This window comes from Zosterops lateralis (assembly GCF_965231275.1).
Source record: "Zosterops lateralis genome assembly, chromosome: 1".
Classification (NCBI taxonomy): domain Eukaryota; kingdom Metazoa; phylum Chordata; class Aves; order Passeriformes; family Zosteropidae; genus Zosterops; species Zosterops lateralis.
The window spans coordinates 110,394,111-110,414,862 of NC_139762.1; the positions used below are offsets into that span (position 1 = coordinate 110,394,111).

Genomic DNA, 20,752 nt, shown 5'->3' on the forward strand with positions numbered 1-20,752 from the left:
TAATACCTGTTTGTCTCTTTGTGCTACTATTTAATACAAATATGTCTGTTTGTACTAAATGAGAGGCAATGGTCAGAAGCTGGAACACAGGAGGTTCCACCTCAACATAAGGAAGAAATTCTTTACTGTAAGGGTGACTGAGCAGTGGAACAGGTTCCCCAGAGAAGTTGTAGAGTCTCCATCTCTGGAGTTAATCAAAAGCCATCTGGAGACAATGCTGAGTAATGTGCTCTAGTTGGCCCTGCTTGAGCAGGGAGGTTGGGCTACATGACATGCAGTGGTCCCTTCCAACCTTGCCTGTTCTGCAAAAATGTGAAGGCCTTGCAGGTTCAGAGGTGATGGCAAGTGTGGCGAGTTTTTACACTACAAATGGATTCATTGCTGTAATCCTTCTAGTCTTGTCATTATTACTGGTTTGTTGTGATACAGCTTCTGCTGTCAACAACTGTTGGTTTATCCCTGGAAAAATAAAGTAAATGTGCTTCTTGCAAAACTGTTCTCAAGAACAGCTGGATAGTACCTTGTAACAGCTGCAGTTATCTGTAGCAAGAGCAGTGGAAAATAGCCAATATCTCAATGTTCAATGCTGCATATATTGCCTTAAAATTAATAGACTTTTGGGAATAATGGTTACCATCAGGCATGCTGAGCCAGTATATTTCTAATTGGGCAAACTGTTTAAGCAGTTTGATTTTCAGCACCTGTCTAATCCTCTGAACTCATGTCTGTGTAGCTGTGCATGTGTTAAGTGTTTTTCTGAAATGACCTAGACTAATATGTGAAGACTCTCCTCAGGCTTGAAGTAAGACAAGGGAGTGTTTTTTGGTTAGGCAGTACTGTTACAGCCAGAGGTTTTTAATGTCCCCCTGTGCCCTCTGAAGTGGGAGGTATGATGAGCTATCTTCAGTCTGCTTTCAGTTACTGTAGAATCTCCAGGCACCTCCATGGAATTCTGAAGATACCAGGTGGATGCTGGTGTTCAGGCTTATGTAAGCCTCATTGCAATCTTATGATTCAGAGCCTTCAGTGTAAACAAGTGAAAGCCTAACAAGGCTTGAAAATGTAAATAATGTTATTGGAAAGAAGTAGTGTATTACAACATAAAATCAAGTTGTTAGCTGCTTGGCTGTTCTGAGTATGGCCCGTGTGTCTCCACCTGTCCAGCTGTTCTCTTGCATCACCTTACACTTGTTTATTAATGTGTTTTAAAGATGGATCACATTTTTCAAAGTACTTCAACACTTTGGGAACTCAGTCCTGCAGAAAACCACAGCCCAGCTGTAGATGTTGAGCACAGAAGTCCTTGACTGTTGCTGAGCATGGTAGCTGCACTACCTACACCTGCTTGTTCTTTTTTTTTTTTTTCCTTCTTTTTTTATTTTGTTTAAGGTTACTCTGTGTGGCAAACAGGATATGAGTGTATCTAAACACCAAACTGGAACTTGCTTACTGTAAAGGAAACCTTTCCCAGCTGAATGTATTTAGGACATAACCAGTAGGAGGAAGGGAGGAACAAGAGATGCAGAGAGGGTGAACTCTTTCAAGAGAAGCAGCTGTGCAATATTCACATATATGTCAACAAAACACTTAAGAATGAATGGCAGTGGCATGTTACTAAGTTTTTAAACAGAAATTCTGATTCATTTTGCCTTTGCTTACAATTGTATTCACACACTGTTGTGCATACTTGTGTACAAATCTGACTCTATTGTCTCTAATAGCTTGGACTTGTCTCTAATAAATAATCTGAACTTTTGTTTGACCCTTAGACCATAATAATTCATTTGCAGATGCAGCATAAGTTGTATTACAGGTATCCTTCAGGGTAGCATTGTAAAACTCAAGGTTATTCATTTACTCACAGTTTCCTGCAGTAGAATTCCCCACCCCATGCAATGCAGCAGAGGAAGTTGTTTGCTCCCCTGTGGCTTGCAGAAGGATGGGTATTTCTCTTTGCAGTTCTTTGTGGAAAAAGGTGATGAAGGAAGTTCTGCTTCCTTTCTGTGTGTGGGTGTATTTTCTTGATCTTTTTAACAAAGCAAACTTTCCCTTTTCACTAGTGGTAGCTGATGGTTTTTCTACCTGTCCTCAGAGGCCAAATAAAATGTTCTTGAAGTAGTGGCAATTACAGATCAGAGTAGCTTTATTTCAAATGTTCTCATCTAAATATCATTAGTTGCTGTAGAATTCAGTGGAACTCCTCTGTATCGAACTATCAGTTTATTGTTAAGCTCACTATTCCTAATTCTAAGTGAATATTAAATTCATTATTAAGCTGTTATTTCAGCTGGTCTTATGTACAATATTTAGCATATTAGTTTAATAGTGACAGTGATAGTATCTTTCTGTTCATTTTTTACCTATATAAAAATAATATAAATAATATAAATATAATAAAATAAAAACACATATAAATAAAATAATAAAATATTATTTTATTATCAAATAATTATTATAAAACAAAAAAGAAGGTTATAAATATATAAAAATAATAAAATAAACCTCATGTGTTTCAAACTTCAGATGCCATTTGTATCAAGGGGGTTGTTTGCTTACTCAGTGCCTTCCATCCTGATGTTGAAGCTACGCTTTTATGGTTAGCCATTGTGGTATAGTTTTAAGAGTAAAAGGGCACTCCCTGTTTCTAAAACTTTGTTCCTAGCACTTGACTCAATCCGAGCACTCAGTGCACGCCAAGAAAGCGACCTTTGCTAGCTCTTGCAGTGAATACAGGGCTGTGTTCACACAGCTGGCTGTGCTGCATGTGAGCCTGCAGGAGGAATGGAGCAGACTGAGCACAGGCTGATTTCTTCTGTGCTCCAGAGCTGCCTGTACAGAAGCAGGCAGGAAGGCAGCCTGATTCTGAAGGAATTTCTGCCAGTGGTTGCCTGACTATTGGAGCATGAATTTTTCGACCCTATTTTCTCTCTCTTTTTTTCTTTAATTCATCATAAAGCAAATTTGAGGATATTGTGTCTTGCATCTTAATGTCAGTAGATGAGAACAATGTGAACAACCTTCTGTTTGTGAGATTTGTTTCCTAAAAAGTGGCCTGTATTATGAACTTCGTAGGCTTCTATTTAAATTTATTCTCTGTGTTATGTACTTATACACTTACATGTTACCAAGTCAAGTTTTCTGCTGGTTTTTCCCACACATTTTACCTAGTTTGCCTCACCTAGTTAACACACGTAACTATGGGTGGAGTTAATCTGCAGTCTTTGTGTTCCCTGCAGAATTGTCTGTCAGGCTTCAAAGGGTTACATCACTGCAAATTCTCAATGGAAATAGTCCATGCAGACCTTGGATCCTGCGGAGGAGATCCTGCTCTCTTCCAGTGACTTGAGAAAGTTGAGGTCCTAAGCTGAGATGGCAGCACTGGCACCAAAGCTAGACTGATAAGTGTTATCTACAGGGTGCCACTAGAGACAAGGTGTGCAGTCCCCAGCAAACCAAGAATAATCGTTCAACTTTGACTCTTTGGTTATTTCTGAGACACCTCATACTTGGATTGCTTCTAGTGGACTTTCTGAAGTCCATTACTCAGTGGGAACATTCCTCTCTCCAGGAACTTGATTTTTCTGCTCTTTGAAACTGCTGATGAGATAAAATTGTGTGCTCATCTTTTCTCTTTGTGATGTCTTCCAGCAGAAGGATATGACTATGGTAGGATAACAGGGAGCAAAGTTCAGTAGTACGTGTTTCTGGTCTGTGTACCTGGGAGCATGATAAAAGCTACTATGAATTGCCAGCTTCCAGGCAGGGACCTTTGCTAACTCGAGGAATCTAGCTAAGGTGATGTAGCTGTGAAAACTTCAAGCACAGAGTGCCATTTGCCAAGGTCTCAGTGAAATGTTATCTGAACACTCTTTGAAACTGTCTGTTCAAGGAGGACTGCTGGCATGACCAGTCAGTGAATGTCTGACTTGATATAAGAGACTCACATTGATTTGTTTAATCTAGACTACCTGGGCATCAGGACAGACACTGAGTGCTGTCTCTAAAGCATTAGGAAATCAGCTCTGGGGAAGAAAAAGCCATTAGAGCCAGAGAGTAATGTTGGCAGAAGAACAAATGGGTTTAAGCTGAGAGGAAATGTTCCTAATGTTTGAGAAGAATTGGGCTCCACGGCAGCTTTCCAACCAGACAGTTGGGGGTGCAAATCTCAGTTGCTTTCAGGATAGATGTTGGTACATTGATAATAGAGATTATCTGATATTCACTGTGTGACTGTTAGGAACTGAATTAATGATCCAAAAGGGCCCCGTCCCACTAGGAAATCAATATTTCAGTAAGTAGAACAGCGATTTTATCATTTAGAAGTTATCTAAAATTAAATGTTGGTTTAGGGAACCTGATCATCTTGCAGTGGCAAAAAAGTGACATGTTGGATCACTGTATTGGTGCAGCACAGTGTGACAAAATCAGTGTGACAATGTCTCTGATCCTGTCTTTGTATCTTCAGGTCTGATTCTGGGGTTTGTTTTCTACCTTATTGGCATGAAGCAGAGTACCATAGGTTTGTATATTCTTTAAGTTCACAGTGACAGCCAGAGAAATATGTTCATAGATTCCAAGAGGACATTGAGGAGGTTACGTATCATCAAAGAATAAAAACTACACCTCCTTTCTCAATAAATAAGAGAGGGTTTTGAGGTTTTTTTCCCTGTTTTGGACAGGAAGCATATATTCATTGTATTCAGAAAACAATTACCAAAATGTCAAAAATATTTTTGTCTCTCTTTTTTCTCCTAGTTGGGGAATGGCGGTCAACGTGTACTCTACCTCTATAACCCAGGAGACTATGAGCAGACATGACATCATTGCATGGGTTAATGATATATTAGCTTTAAACTACACAAAAGTTGAACAACTCTGTTCAGGTAAGAAAGCACAGTATGCTTTACAAATGTTTATTTTAAAACCACTTTAAAAGTCTGATTTGTTGAAAATAGATAACTTTTAACTTTGACATAAACCAGTTACTCTGAAAAAAGAGACTGATGTATGTGCACAGGAAGCATTTTTACGTTTGTGTTAATCATGGGAAGATAAGGTGCCTTGGGAAAGCATAACAAAGGCAGAGGTGAATGGGACAAATGTAGCAGGAGATAAATAAAAGTAATAAAAAGGTTGGCTAAGCAATTAAAGAATACAGTAATAAATTTCAGTGTTTTAAAGCCACTGGGGTGGTATCTTTTCAAATAGAGAGTGGACATAACTGAGAAAGAGACAAATAGAGAACTGGCACCCCAGATGAACAAAGTTCTCCAGCTCCTTTTCCTTCCTGATGAGGTTTCTCGAATCTCTGCTGATGTTAGCAGGAAAAAAGCACAAGTGTGACTGAAGAAAAAACATGGATTTGAGGAAATGAGCCTTTAGCTGCTGTGAGGGCTTTAGAACTTTGTCAAAATCTGCCTGTTTCTCTTTAAATCTGAGTTATTGTTTTAAGTATATTTAGTAATGAGCCCTGAAGAAAGGGTAATAGTTTGAGTACTTCAGACATTTTGGTTAATCAGGGTTGCAGCTCGAAGATAGGTGTTAAACTATAGGGTCTATAACTAGATGGTGGCTAGAAATGACACAGAAAAAGGCTGATGTTTCACTGTGAATATATGTGCCCCTGGGGAATGATTTCTTGCTGATTTCCAACTGTGATTTTTACATTTGAAGATGTTTGGTGGAGGAAGAGTTTGTGGTGGAGGAGATCTAACTTAGATTGTTACTTCCAGACAATTAATATGCTGAGAATATCTTATGAAGATATTATCTTATCTTATGACAACAGTGCTCAAGGCACATGGAAGAGGAACCACATGACCAGATTTCAGCTATTTCTTGGTCCAGACAAAATGAATAAATGGGGTCTTATATTTTTGATTTTACCTACCATTCTGGGTAAATTTTCTGTCTCAGAGATGTTCCCTGAAAGATGCAAGTAATCCTTTGAGGTTGATAGTCTCATAGCCTATTCTTCAAAATTAAAAAAAAACCCACCCAATTTTAAGCTGCAGAAATGGAGTTCCATACTTGCAGTATTGCACAATGACCATAAAAATGTAGTTGAAAAAGTGCAGGATAAAGTCAATGTAAACAACTGATATAAACTGAACAACTAAAGACATAGACCATGGGAATTTATTTTTTTTAACTGTTATTAAATTTGAAATTGAAGTGTTATCTCTAGCTGTTGTTATATTTACATGTCAGGAAGTTGGCCTAAGTATTTTATTTTGGTGTATATATAAAGACAGAATTCACACAGGGAGTAGTTATAGATAGATAGATGCAGATAGATACATGCCTGCACGCACTGAAGGAGATAGAAACACAGAAAAAAATGGACGTTTGCATCCCAAAATACCCAAGTTTGCTATTGTTTGAAACGGGAAGCATAGTAGACAAGTTATTGACTTGTTCCTGTGTAGCTATTTAAATGCTCCTAAATAGCTGAAAGGAAGCTTTTGAAGTGAGTTCTCAATCAAGAGAGTTTTTCTCAATAAATGTGTGTGGGCTCACACAAAAAAACCCACCCAACCAAAAAAACCAACTAAGACATAAAATACTTCACCAAATCCCTTTCTGAAAATAGAGGAGAAGTGATCTAAGAAAATATTGACTAAGCAGAATAAAATGAGTTAAAGTTATGTAAGAAGGTCAGATAGAGAGACTTCAGCTGGGTGAGGCAAGGAGGGGAAAAGCATGGGAACTATCACAAATCCACTGTCCCATTTCATTACACAGCTTCTTATGCAACTTTCTCTGTGAACTACAGTGAGGATTTTGGGACACGCCTCAAGGGGAGAACTGAAAAAGGGTTGTCTCATTACAGCTCTTACTCCATTCTGCATAAAATTAAATCTTTTATTCCTTTAGAATTTCCTGGATTGTATTGATTGTTATTGTTAGCTGATGCTTCTACGTGCTTGTCTTTAGGGAGGAAAGCTGTTAAATTGAGTTTCCCCATTTGGTTTGGTAGTTGAACTTGATGCTTACACATTCCTGTTTTTACATTCATGTGCTTTACAATCTAGAAGGAGCTTTAGTAGTTCCTTATCTAAAGAAGCATTCCAGCACAGTGTTTCCTGTGTTTGGGAGGACTTTACTCTCTGAACTGATGAATCCAAACACTGATAGATTATTGCGGACACTAGAGCACAGTAATCTTACTCTTAATAAGTCCTTCCCATTTGAGACTGTATAGTCCATTTCTCATGTTCAAGGCATCTATATGTAGGGATTGAAGACAGATGGACAAGCAGGTTTGGGAATCTTTCTGCATTTAATATAGTTTACTGTGTAAACTCAAAGCAATTTATTTAGTGTACATATATTTAGCCTGTTTCTAGTGTAACTTTCAAGAGAGGAACTAAGGGAACAGTAGTACAAATGATGAGCCAACTGCAGGCAGAGCCCAGCAAGCAAGCGTGGTATGGCCTGCAGTTTGAGAGTGGCCAATCTAACTCATTCATTCTGGCATTCTTTGGCTGACATCCCTTGAACCATTGGCAGCTTTCATATGGATTAATGCTCGTTTCCATAAAATATGAGCATTTTTCCAGGGCTTCAAAGGGAAGGAATATGTGGGAAACTCTTTACAGCAATGAAGCATTTCACAGCATTAACAGTGATCTGCAGAGCTGCTGTAACTGAAGTTTTATAACCTACTGTAAAATTGTATGGACATTTTCTTCTTTTTTAGAAAAAAGCATCAAGATTAGTCATGCTGTTTTATGACTATTCAGTTCTTGTTCATTTTTGTTAATAAGGAGCAATCAAAATGCCAGAAAAAGCTAAAGGCAGGGCCAAAAAAAGTGGGAGAGGGAAAGTGGGGAGGATGTTATATCTGAATTAAAAGCTCAAAGGAGTTACTTTTTGGACGTAGGAGCAACCTAAATATGGCATATGCTTGTGTTCAGCACCTGGCTGTGAGACCTCATGGGTGCCCACATTTTCCAGACAACCTAGCAATAATTTTTGACATTTGGAGCTTAAGCAAGAAGGAATAATGTGACATTCTGCCTTTACTAAAGGCTTTATTCAGAACATATCTGAAGCTTAATGTGACTGTAGTTAGAATGACAGAAAAAGCAATCAGGCCTCCTTTTCCTCATTGCTGTGGAGAAGTAGCTTTGATAATACACATACTGTAGCAATACCAGCCTGTCTCTCAGTTTCCACTTTGAGGAACAGAGCTGCTAGGATGAGGAGCAGCAAAGAAAGAGGATGGCTTAGTCATAAAGTATTTGTATTCTTTGGGAGTCTTAGATGTGTTTTTTTGTCTCTGCTAAGTAGGCCGAGCAAAGTGCAGTGTCCCCTGAGCTTTCTGAATGCCTGCTGTGGTAGTGATGTGCCAAGAAAGCCAGGTTATTGGTAGGTGCAGCCCTGGAGAGCCTTAATTCAGTCTGCAGCTCCTCTGGTAATTTAGTTTTGACAACTAAACAGGGAAAATCTCTCCAAGCATCTCAACAGAATTCTTTTTGCTTTAAACACGTGTCATATTGTCAGTTTATGGACTCTGGGTGTCATTTCCTGCGAAGTTGTTTTATCTGAACATGAAATTTATAAACCATGCTTTTAATGGAAGACATAGTGCATTCCCTTTAGACTGGCCTTCCCTTTAGACTGACAGTCCCTTTAGAGAGAGCATTTAATTTGATACATCAATGAGATATAATAGAGAACAATCCTACTGTCATAGGATTGATCCCATGTGCAAAACCCATAGGTTTGTGGAACAGGAGTTTCATATGAAATAAGTATGACATCAGTTGTTTCTTAGGAGTCATAGCATGACTCCTAAGTCATAAGGAATTTAAGGAATTTTTTTTTTTTCAGAATACACATGGCTTCTTAGAAAGAATTCTGACTAAGCAGCTTATAACTGAAATTTCTTTACTAAGGCTGGTTTTCATCTCTAAGGAATACCAAGTGCATGTGTTGCAGGGCTTTTCATGACTGTTAGAGTGTTACACAAGAGCATATTCAAAATAAGAGTCATACAGGAGACTATAGAAGTCTTGCATATGAATTAAAAAGAAACAACACCATGTCTACAAGCTATATAATGTCAAGGAAATGGTATATTGATAGAAAGGAAAATGTGGCCTGGAGCAAGGTATAATTTTTGACTTAGCTATACTTCTGTGATTAAGGAGATACAGACTCTCCCCACCCTGTGCATTTGAAAATTCTGAGTAGAAATATAAACTTGCAAGTTGTCTGGCCCCCACTGCATACAGACATTCTGTCTTTGAGGAATTGTATGCAAGGATCAAGGATTGAATGCAGGGTTGTTTTTTTCCTTGCTTTTAATAAATGGCTGATTTATAAAGCAAGCATGTGGTTTGGCATTTTCAAATTTTAGACTGTGATGCTTTCTCTGCAGATGCCCTGGGTGTTGCCAGAGGGAATTTCTCATGTGGTGACTTCTATGCCATATCTCAGTTGGTGTTCCTGCTGTGGAAATACGTAGTCCCTTTATGTATACATTTTGTTGGCACTCCACCACCCTGGAGGAGAGCCGGCAGTGTGACAATGGGGCAGATGTTATTCTTTGTTTGACTTTGTGTCACCTCTCTGGCTCGGGATTCTGAGGGAAACTTCACGGAAAACATCACCGCAGCCTCTGTTGTCCCTTGTGACTGGTGCTGTGCAAGGCAGGAGGATGGTTCCTGGCTTGAGGAGGGTGTCCATGGTGTTCTGCTTCCAGGGGCTGAGCACTGCACAGCAGCCCCTTGGCAGGGCAGTGCTGTTTGCAAGGCAGCCCTCGTGTCTCCAGCCCCCTCAGCCTCAGGGCCCTGGGAGCAGCAGGGAGTGGTGTGCCAGGCATGCTGCCTTGGGAGCAGCGCTCCAATGGAGCTGGCTCCTCTCCTCTGTACCATACCAGAGGAGGCTTGAGGGGGCTGGGGATGGAGGGTATTGGACAGACAAGAAAAATGGTGAGCAGGGCTGGTTTTTTTGAAAGTCAATTGTGTAAATATATGCACAAATGTGGTTTATTCTGGGTGTTAGCTGCATAGGATTTGTGTTTTCATGTCTCAGAAGGTGTATTTTGCTCAATGCCTATATTAACCTATATTAACCTGTAACTTCCTACATACTTATTACTAAAATCTGCACTATAGGACCCTGTTGGAGCATTTGGTGCCAGCATTCCTCTACAGCTCAGTGCGCCTGAGAAGCCAGAGCATGTTTCCACATTGGTGGTTTTGGTTTTTTCCCAGTTGGCAGCCTTGGAGTTGGGTCTCTAGCCCAACTTGGGAACATGATTGAAACATGGCTTGATCCTATTTGCACTCTCTAACTGAGGCATGTTTCAAGGAACTGGCATGTTGTCCTGAGGTCATGCAACACAGAGCATACTCGGTGTCAATGACTCTCTAATGTCTTCCATATGATATTTGGGATTAGAGGGATACAATGAATGTTAATGATTTGATTTAAATCATTCCCAAAACTTTCTAAGGAAGCTTGCAAAGCAGTATCATGAGATTCCCAGCCAATAATTTATTTTTTTAAATGTCACTCATTAAGAATTCAGGAGGAATAGAACTTGAACAAGGTTTTTACTTTTTAAAAATAATTATTTAATTACTCACAGCACTCACTTGCTGTCAGTTTCTTGATTTCCCTCTGGTTTAAAGAGCTTGTTAGATTTTGTGTGGTACTTTTTTTAGGCATGATGAGTTACGCAGCTATTTTAAGTTAAATGGGAACTGTGTTTTCTGAAATTGTTCTGATCTTCCTGTTTAAAAATTAATGAATCCCAAAAAAAAATTATTGCCAAAAAATTATGTATTAAAAAGTCTGCTCTGTATAATTGATGAGCGGCTTAATTATTTACGTATTTGAGAAAAAGAGAATACAAGTTAACACAGGGGAAACCTCCCTCCAATATCCGTTATTTAAAATGATCGGTGGATATTGTGGAATAAGTCACACACGTGCCCTACCTGTGTGGAACAGGTTTGGGAGCAGATGTTATTTAGATGCACGTTGTCTCAGAGGCTGTTGGTAAGGCTGGTAGGAGGTACACAGTTCTTTTAGGCTGTTTGTTCCCTGTGGTGGCAGCACTGCTTTCTCGAGCTCCCATCTGTATGCAGGCACTCACCCTGCCCTCTTTGAGGCAGCTGTGCTCATGCAACTGTTAGCAGGAGTGCAGGGCTGCACTCTAATCTGCATCACTTTTAGGGCTTTTTAAGTGCCCTCCCAGGACTGTTTCTGGGAACAGTGAAGCTGGGCCAAAGTGGCTTCACTGATGCACAGCCTCATAAAAGCTTGTTTCTCTACAGCTAAGTAGGCAGTAGATTGATGTGTTCTTGAACATTCACTGGGAAATTGGCTGAAACTTCTTAAATTGTGGTGAAGGTGTCGGAGGGGGGTGGGGAGGCTGTGTTGACTGGAGAAATAAAATTATATTGACCTACATACTAGGTTCATATAGGTGCTGCTGGAAATGCAAATAGGAATTTGAAGATGGTGTTCTCGCCAGTGGAGCACTTAAGATAAAGTGTTCTCTTTCCTGAAAGATGTGGCTGCATGTAACACAACATTATGCTTGCAGACATGGAATCATAGAATGATTTATGCTGGAAAAAAACTGTAAAGATCATGGAGTCCAGCTGCCAAGTCCACCACTAAACCATGTCACTAAGGGCCACATCTACATGACTTCTGAATACCTCCAAGGGATGGTGATTCCACCACTTCCCTGGGCAGCCTGTTCCAGTGCTGACAACCCTCTCTGGGAAGAAATTTTTTCTAATACCAAATCTAAACCTCTCCTGGCACAACTTAAGGCTGTTTCCTTTTGTTCTATTGCTTGTTGCTTGGGAGAAGAGACTGACCCCCACCTGGCTACAGCCTCCTTTCAGGTAGTTGTAGACAGAGAGAAGGTTCCCCCACACGCCTCATTTTCTCCAGGCTAAATAACCCCAGCAGCTCCAGCAGCTGCTCCTCATAAGAGTAGTGCTTCAGACCCTTCACCAGCTTCGTTGCCCAGTTTAAAAAAAAAAAAAAAAAGAAAACTTTGAATTGTGTAACAGAACACCCATATTTGAAATCTAAATAAAATATCTATACTCTGATATCCAAGTTGAAAACCTATTGCTGTGTGCTTACCTAAACATCGCTGCTGAGGAAGCAATTCTAGGAAGTCTAAGGTAAAAGACCAGCCTGCAGTACTGTAAACAATGATTGCTGGCATTTGTGGGTTTTTCTCCCCCTTTCTTACCAAAACTATTAAGTCACACATGCTCCTTGCAAGTCACTGCTTTTTTTTTTCATTGTTGTTGTTGTCCCAGCAACAGAAATATGGGGTGTGTGCAACTTTCCATCAGTGTAAGCAACCATAGTGAACTGAATTACTGATGACTAATTCATACACAAATCATCCTGTATTTTCCAAATGCATGATCAGGTGGTTACAGCTTTGGAAAGAATGAATAATCTGAAGGAGTTTGGATCTAACATGAGAGGATCTGTGTTTTTGTATTATCTAAATATTTCATTAAAGCAAGAAAACTAATTTTGTTACAGAAAAAGGCACAGTCAGCCTTCTTCCCAAATGGAATTTTTCAAAGACTGAATGTATGAAAATCAAACTGAGGCCTGATTGAAAGGCATAAACTTGATTTCTATGCAGTTCTAGAACAAATCTAATATTAAACATGCATACCAAATTTCTAGTGTATAACTTAGCTCTGTTTGCTGCAGTTTGGGTATCAGAATTAAAAGAAATCAGCCCCACACCTGCCCATGTTAGCTGGTGTGGTTTTGTATGGTTTTCTGGGATCTTGCTCCCACACACTGCAAGGATCCAGGGAGGAGCAGTGAGGGACAGTCTTTTGATATTAGATGTGAAGTATTGACCTAATTTGTGTAGGGTACACACAAATTGGCAGTACCTGCTTATATTTATAGTGTTTCTACTAAATATTTTATTAGCATAATAAGTTCTAACTATAGTATATTAAAAGCAGTTAGTTTGAAAATAAAGCTTTCCTTTTAATTTATAAGTATACAAACATCAGTGCTAAAGAAAACTGAGTGTCTAATCTTGGTTTCAGATCTCTAATCTGAAATCCAGAAAGTTTACTGAGTGGTAAAAACTGGTTGCAAACAGGATTCTCCTGTCTTCATTGTTACCTCCTTTAGTTTCCTTTTGATTTAAATAGTCAGGAGCAGAAGTATTTTTGATAATCAGGAAAATACTTCTTTGCATTTGTGGATTCATCAGCCTCTGGATGGTGAAGGAGAGGAGAAAACCTGAAAATCTCTAATGATGCAGCGTGTATTTGCTTCAGAGCAAGCTAAGTCAGCATGGACAGTCTGGGGAAAGAAACACAGAAGCCGGGAAGAAGATATACAGGACAAAAGCTAAACTTAGTTCACCATTGCTTACTTCAAAGGACCAGTGAAAGATTGTCTATGACTCTGAAAATGCTGTAAGATACTCAGTTCTTATAAATTTGGTAGTAATTTTCAGGTTTACCACTGCATGTGGCAAAATTCTTGCATTTTAATAGCTTTAAATAACCACTTTTTCAGTTCTGAGTTTGTTCTCTTGTATCTGAATTCTGCCCCAGCATCCCTTCCCCTCCTCTGGCAGCTGCTTGCCCAGCCTGGTGGATGCAATGCCCTCCCTCCACTTGCTGCCTGCCCTGCCCCAAGCCTGGGATGCCCAGGAAACACCTGCAAAGCCCTGATGGTGCTGGGCTCTTTCTGCTCACTAATGGGGCTAAAAATAGCAACTGCTGCGGGTGATTTCAGCACAGTTTGCAGGCTCAGTTCAGAGTCTGGCCCGTGAATATCTTCTGTAACTAATGGCTGCATCAATATTCTAGATCAAAACACAAAAGGATTTTTAGCCGGTGATTCTAAATTGCTTGTTAGCTAATAAAGGATTAGAGGTTTTTAACATTGATCCCTCTTCTGCAGTGCCACCAGCTGTACTTTTCATCTTCCATTTGAGTAGATGTCAAATTATTTCTTTTTTGTGTGTGTGTATGTGCATGTTTATGCATTTAAAAGTTTTTCAGTCAGAGAGATAGATTTATTGTGAGAGCTACTCTGGTAGTGTGTTTTCAGCTTCACTGTTCACATTTAATAAGATTTATGTTTTAGGGGTAGGGGGTTGATTTTTTGGGGGGGGTGTGGAAGGATTGTTGGGGTTTTAAAATTATTTTCTTTTTGCAGAAAATGTAGGGAAGTTTTTTAATACTGAAAAATCCAGTATCATACAATCCAGTACCATAAAAATTCTTTTGTTTGTGTAAATTATGCAAGAGATATGTCACAAGCCATAATGTCATTATCTCTACTGTTGTTCACTTTGTATTCCATTAAAAAGATTCCTTTCTCATGCACCTGCATTGAAACATCAAGTTGTGTGGTACATTGGATAGGCCTAAAGTGCTGTTCCATATGCAGAGGACCACATGGATATGCTGTAGCTGTAAGATAAAGGCATTGCAGTCTCACATCACTTAAGTAGGGCTCCCCTTTCTGCTGCCTCCAGGAAATCTCAGCTGTGGGCAGTGTAGAGAGTAGTGTCCCCATTCTGTTGTGCTGGTGTTTCCCATTTAAAAGTAATCTGACAGCTACAAGCTTTAGGGGGTAAAATTTTAAATTATAAATAAACACCTATATAATATTAAATACCTGCATAACCTCGATGTCCAAAATCAGGTAGTCCCAGCTGACTGTAATGATATTTTTACTTTCTCCTGTTGGTGTGGTAGGCTGATCTCTGGCTTTTTGGAGTGAGGAGGAATTTCTTCTTTTTGTAGTTCAGTGTTTAGTTCAATCCATGTTTGCTTGTTGCCTCTGTACTTCAGGAAGGAGTATTTTAATGAACTGCATTTGCCAGTGCAATAAAATCCTCCTGTTGGGGAGACAGCCCAGCAGCCGCTCCAGTGTTGTGTCAGAGAACAGGTCCGTGCTGCCATGTGGATTCAGTCCAGTGTTTCCTGCCCTCGAGTGTTGTGCAGACCCAGGACCACCTCCTGGCTGGCAAAAGCACAGAAACAACTGCCAGCAGAGAAAACACAAGGAAATACCCTAACTGGAGAGAGACTATCTAAAGGCATGCAGAAGGAATTTGCATTACCAGCAGAAGGAGAAAAATCTCATGTGAACACTTTGGGCTTCTAGTTTTCTAAAAGGATATAGATGAAAGGTTGTGCAGTGCATTTTTAGGGCCTCCAGGCAATTACTTAGATATCAGAGTAAAGCTTATAATTGAGATATGGGGAGGATGAAAGGATAGAGTTAGGAACAAATTCAATTTATAACATTAAATGATTGCATAATAATCTTTTTGCATTAAATTTAACAAAAATAAGTGTACTCAAGCTATGCATTATCTGTATATCTATGCTTTTAACAGTAATGTATTTTTTTCATTGCCGTGTATTTACAAGTTCTCTTGCTAAGGATAGGTTTTGAATAAATAATTTTGTTTATAAAGTTTTCTGTAAGAAGATGCAAATTTGTCATCTGATGCTTGTAGCTTGGCAGAAGGTGCTTTTCCCTTTAGGGAATTTTTTGCTTTGATTCCTATCAAGACCATTGGAAACAGCTAAGCACAAGGTGTCCTTGGAAAATGAGGTTTTTTAATAAACATTTTCCCCACAAAGCCAGGCAACGTGAAAAGATTCCTTTTTTTAATGACAACGGTTTTCAGCACTAAAGCTGGATCTTGAGAAGTCCCTTAGCAAAATTTGTGTTGGTATTTCAGAGAAGATTTTTGGACTCTTCTCTTCAACTCTTCTTCTGTTTGGGAAGTGATGATCTCGGTAACCCTTCATGTGATGACTGACTGGATACAGAGAATGAGAACCATCTCATGCATAAAGTTGGGCCTGTCAAAACATATGCATACCGATGGAGAAAAATTACTTTAAGTTCAAGTTATTGTTGACTCTCCTGTAAAACTGGGCAAGCCAGGTGTCTGCTTTGTTACTTTGGTTTCTCTGTGAACACTCAAATATTTGTGATAGAAAATCATTGTTGATAGTGGGCTGAAGTGTTAGGTGAGATCTGGAGAGTTTTTTTGTCAAAACTGATGTGCACTAGAAGCACATCAGTCTTTTTTGTGGAAGAGAAATTGAACTTATCAGGGGTGATGGGGCAATCACTTTCCTGCCCTGCTGCTCAAGCACGGGGGGTGCAACCTCTACAGTCCTCTGTGGATGTCACTGAATCTTTGCAAAGTATGAAGTATTTTGTAGAAGAATCTTCTGAAGGAGAAAGAAAATTGCTTTTCCTCTGATTTCTTCAAACATTTTCATCTTGATTTCTAAACGCTTGAGTGTGTCAACAGTAAAGGCTTTGCAAATGACAGTGGCATGATGCTGTAAGAGGAAGCTCCTGGCTTACAAGAAATATTGTTTCTATTAGCTATCCTCAGGATGCTGGTTAGAATTTTTTTTTACTTCCTTCTTTGTTCTGAATTCGTTATACACCCACACCCCTACCATCAGTGTAAGTTCAGAGAGCTCTCAAAGTTGTACTTAGGAACCTGCCTGTTTTGAGTGAGAACTAAAGCTGTTAGCCCAGCTTTGAATGCTATGGGTGGACTATGCTGAAGTCTGCTTATTTAAATGCTATTCTCAGGAAATGAAAATCAGTAAGGATGTTCATTGCAGAGGGATGGGAACTGACTAGTGTGTTTTAACAAGCTGGAGGCTTGCAATTATTGTTTTTTTAAAAACATTGTTTGATATAATCTTAAATAATTGCATTGGACTTGATTGGCATTTGGGTGTAAGGGCCAGAAGAAAGGCGATCCTGGCTTGTTTGAATTCAGGGGACTGTGGGGATTGAGGAAGCTTATTAAGAGATTTTCATTTTCACTGTTATCTCTTCATTGTGTGGACAGTCCTGCTGTGTATAGGGACTCCAAGAACATCCATTTCACTTTGCATTAGTCAAGGTGATTCCTCAGATGCTGCACAACAGTGCATCGTGAATCCAGATTGAGTGGAAAAGAACCTCTTGAACATGTCACTGCTCAATGTACATTAAATAAGCAGGTTTTGAGTGCATAGTGTTAGGCTGAATTACAGCAGGGACTTATTCAGCACTGTTGCTTTCTGCTCATGCTTTCTGCTAATGACATTAAACACCATTTGGTCTTAGCTGGGTGCATCGGGATTAATGTCAATGCATTCTCTTGTTATAGGAGCAGCTTACTGCCAGTTCATGGACATGTTGTTCCCAGGGTGCATTAGCTTGAAGAAAGTAAAGTTTCAAGCAAAGCTGGAGCATGAGTACATTCACAACTTCAAACTTCTGCAGGCGTCATTTAAAAGAATGAATGTGGATAAGGTAGGCATTCTGTATTTCTATTTCGGTCACTACATGTTTCAAAAGTTACATAAATTGTGTAAAATTAATAAATAGGGAAAAAAACCTTCAAAATACTTGAAAATGCACTTTTTCAGCTTTTGGAATTGCAAGTAGTGTATGAAAACATTCTTGACCATTCATCGTCTGAAAAGAGTATTTGGGCCTAAAGGAAGATGTTTGGCATTTGGCTCCATTTAGGTACAAATTGAAAATTGAGTCCACATGTCTGCTGAGGAGTTATGCCACCTAACTCATTATGTCTTAATATCAGAGACCCTTTGATGCAACACCATGTGTTGGAAATTCCTTGTCATCAGTGAATCTTAATTTTTTCTTAAGTGAAATTATTGGTAACCTGAATTTCCAACAAAACAACTTGAAAATATGCTGTTCTTATAAGAATTCCATGTTTTTTGTCCAGAGCAGGGTTTGAGGAATTTAAATTATTCAAAAGCTGCAATAATTTACCCAGTGATTTAATACATTGGGTAGCACATGTGATCTTGTAAAGTTAAGAATGGAAGCTGCTGAGAAAATGCTTGTTCAGCCTTAAGGAATTTGGTTTATGCTTGAATGTAAGAGTTTGACAGACTCACCAATATAAATTACTGTGTTGATAAAAATGAATAATGGAAGTTACGTTGTCACAGTTATAGTTTTACACTGATGCACTATCTGTTTACCCTTTTAATGTTCTGCCCTGGCTTTTAGTGTTTCCTTATTCTGAAATTTAAACACTCCTAACAGAGACTTAAGACTTCTATGAAGCACTGGAAAACCCTCACTGTTTCATGAAATGTTATGGATATTTCTATTTACAGTGTGATTTGGTAGTGAAACATTGGGAAGACTAATGTACTGAACATTGTCAATTTTCCCGTAGAAAGCAAATTTATCATGCCTTTTTAATGTAGAGTTAAGCTACCAATGGAACAACCTGAAAAGACATGCAAAATTCAGTGTCAATTCTTGCATCATAGATTTAGAAAATGCTGTACAGTTGGCTTAATTCTGAAGAAGAAATGAAAACCCTTTTCCAGCTGAAATCTCACAATATTCAAGAGGCATTAAGGTTGACCTAACTTGGCTGTTTAATCAGAGGCATGAATTAAGCAAAGCAGGGCAGCTCTTCTGCGATTGTAGTCCTGTCTGCCCACAGTGTGGAAGCCTTGAGTACTGTAATATTGGCTGAAGACACCTTTTGGAGGTTTCATGTCTGTGAAAAATTTCTAAGATATTTATATGGAGACATCCTCATAGCCTTTCCTTTGTTTTACTAGAACTTTATAAGGCATTTAAGTCAATTTCTGCATGTCCACAGAATGTTCTATGTATAGCTATATGTGGAATGGAAAAAAATTACATGGTTAAAACCTCAGGGTTTGTTCATATGATGACCATGTGCTACCAAAATGTAGGTTGGTTTGAACTTTAGCATGTCTTGGAAAAGCTGCTGGGTTTTGTAGTTTGAACAGTAGGACAGAGAGCAAGAAACATCTGTCTGGAGTTTCTAAAGAATTGTTTGTTTGTAGTACGTCAAACTGCACCACATCCATTAAAACCAGAAATGCCTAGTTGGCTGAATATAGTGTTACTCCCAGAACAGAGTCATTCATCATGGGAGGTACCCATGGGATGTAAGGGAGTACCTCTGTGGAACAATAGCTATAAAAGCTTACATACACCTACTGTATTGCTACTTCAAAGGCTGGGTCTCATTGGGTTTTGTTTTCATTTTTTAAGAGCACTTGCAAATTGACCCTTTCTTTTAGGAACAAAACAATGGCAGAGGTTTATTTGTTGATGCAGTTAGTAAATTTTTTCAGATAAGTGTGTATATGTAATTTTTAGATTTAAAAATGGTAGTAATGTAATATTGGATGTTACTGTCTACCTTGTAGGTAATTCCTGTGGAAAAACTGGTCAAAGGGCGCTTCCAAGACAACTTAGATTTCATTCAATGGTTTAAGAAGTTCTTTGATGCTAACTATGATGGGAAGGAGTATGATCCTGTGGAAGCTCGACAAGGCCAAGATGCTATTCCTCCACCAGATCCCGGTGAACAGATCTTTAACCTGCCCAAAAAGTCTCACCATGCAAACTCTCCAACTGCAGGTATTTTGCACCTTAAAGAATTCTATTTCTGTCTGTGAAGACAATTATAAACTCTGGTCCACTCTACTTAAATACTAGTTTAAAATTAAAATGGCTCAGGCCATTCTTTTTACCATATCATAGGCTTAGCATCTTGAGACAGCAGAAAGTTGTCATTTTGTGTGCTTGGCCCAGCCCTACTGAGCATACAGTCTCCTCCACTGAACCCCCTCCATGTAAATGACGTGGATTCTGGTACTATCTGGTGGTGGAGACAAAGGCTTTTAACCATCTTGTTGCTGAATGTGATATGTGCAAGTGTATTCAAGGGCATTAAATGGAGTGTGTTCTTCTTTCACACCTCCACCTTTATAGGAAAATGCTTGCATGAGCTGATTTATTTTTTAATTTTTATGGTGAGTAAAATGTGTCCAAATCTTAAGGGCTGACCAGAAGAACAAAACTTAATTTTTTTTTTGTTTTTATGTGTGCTTACTGTTTGGGTATGCTAGTCCTCCTAGCTGAAAAACATGTTGTTTTTGCTCTTTCACAGAGATACCTCAGTCTTCTAAATTTTTTATTTTGTGCTTGTATTGGGTTTTGCTAGGGTAGAGATAGCACTTCAGAGGATTTAGGAGGTGCTAAATTTTGAATTTAAAAATAAAACAGTGTCGATACAGCATGGATGTTTTAATTATTGCTAATCAGTGCTTACTTACACAGAGTCCAGGCTTTTTCAGTTTCTCACATTCCTTGCTAACAAGCAGACTGGAGGTGCCCAAGAAATTTGGAGGGGACACAGCCAGGATAGCTGACCCCAATAGACTGAACAGATAATCCATACTACATGGCATCCTGCTTAGCCAAAAAAAGCTGGGGGAGCAAGGAGGAGGGTGGAGAGGGATGTTCAGAGTTACATCATTTATCTTGCCAAATCACCATTATGGGGTGATGGAATCTGGCTTTCCTGGAGAGGTGGGTTAATTCCTGCCTGCCCATGGGAAGTGGTGAATGAATTGTTTGCATGGCTTTTGTTTTACCTATTAAGCTCTCTTTATCTCAGCCCATGAATTTTCTCACTTTCCCCTTCTGAATGTGGGTATGACTAGTCACTAAGCAGATGCCATTTTTGTTAACTAAGAATTGAGTGAACGGGAGAGCAGCTAACATTTAAGAAAAAAAATAGTCACTAAAAAAGTGTTAATGGACATAGGTTTGCACATATGGAAATACACATGCACACACACCTAATTCCTTTATTGGTTTGTCCTGGTTTTATGCTAACCCATTCCTCAAATAAGGA

General features: G+C 39.1%; 1 protein-coding gene across 5 annotated transcripts in view; it reads left to right on the forward strand.

Annotated features, from left to right (window-relative positions):
* MAPRE2 (microtubule associated protein RP/EB family member 2) overlaps positions 1-20,752 on the forward strand; it is a 99,572-nt gene that overhangs the window by 56,506 nt on the left and 22,314 nt on the right. For 4 of the 5 annotated variants that reach the window (XM_083868071.1, XM_083868068.1, XM_083868070.1 and 1 more), the window contains 3 exons: positions 4,756-4,883; positions 17,189-17,334; positions 19,257-19,470. In XM_083868071.1, coding sequence (XP_083724197.1) covers positions 4,763-4,883; positions 17,189-17,334; positions 19,257-19,470 — 481 coding nt within the window. In that variant the 5' untranslated portion in view covers positions 4,756-4,762. The remainder of the gene's footprint in view (positions 1-4,755; positions 4,884-17,188; positions 17,335-19,256; positions 19,471-20,752) is intronic. The other variant, XM_083868072.1, reaches the window with a different exon arrangement.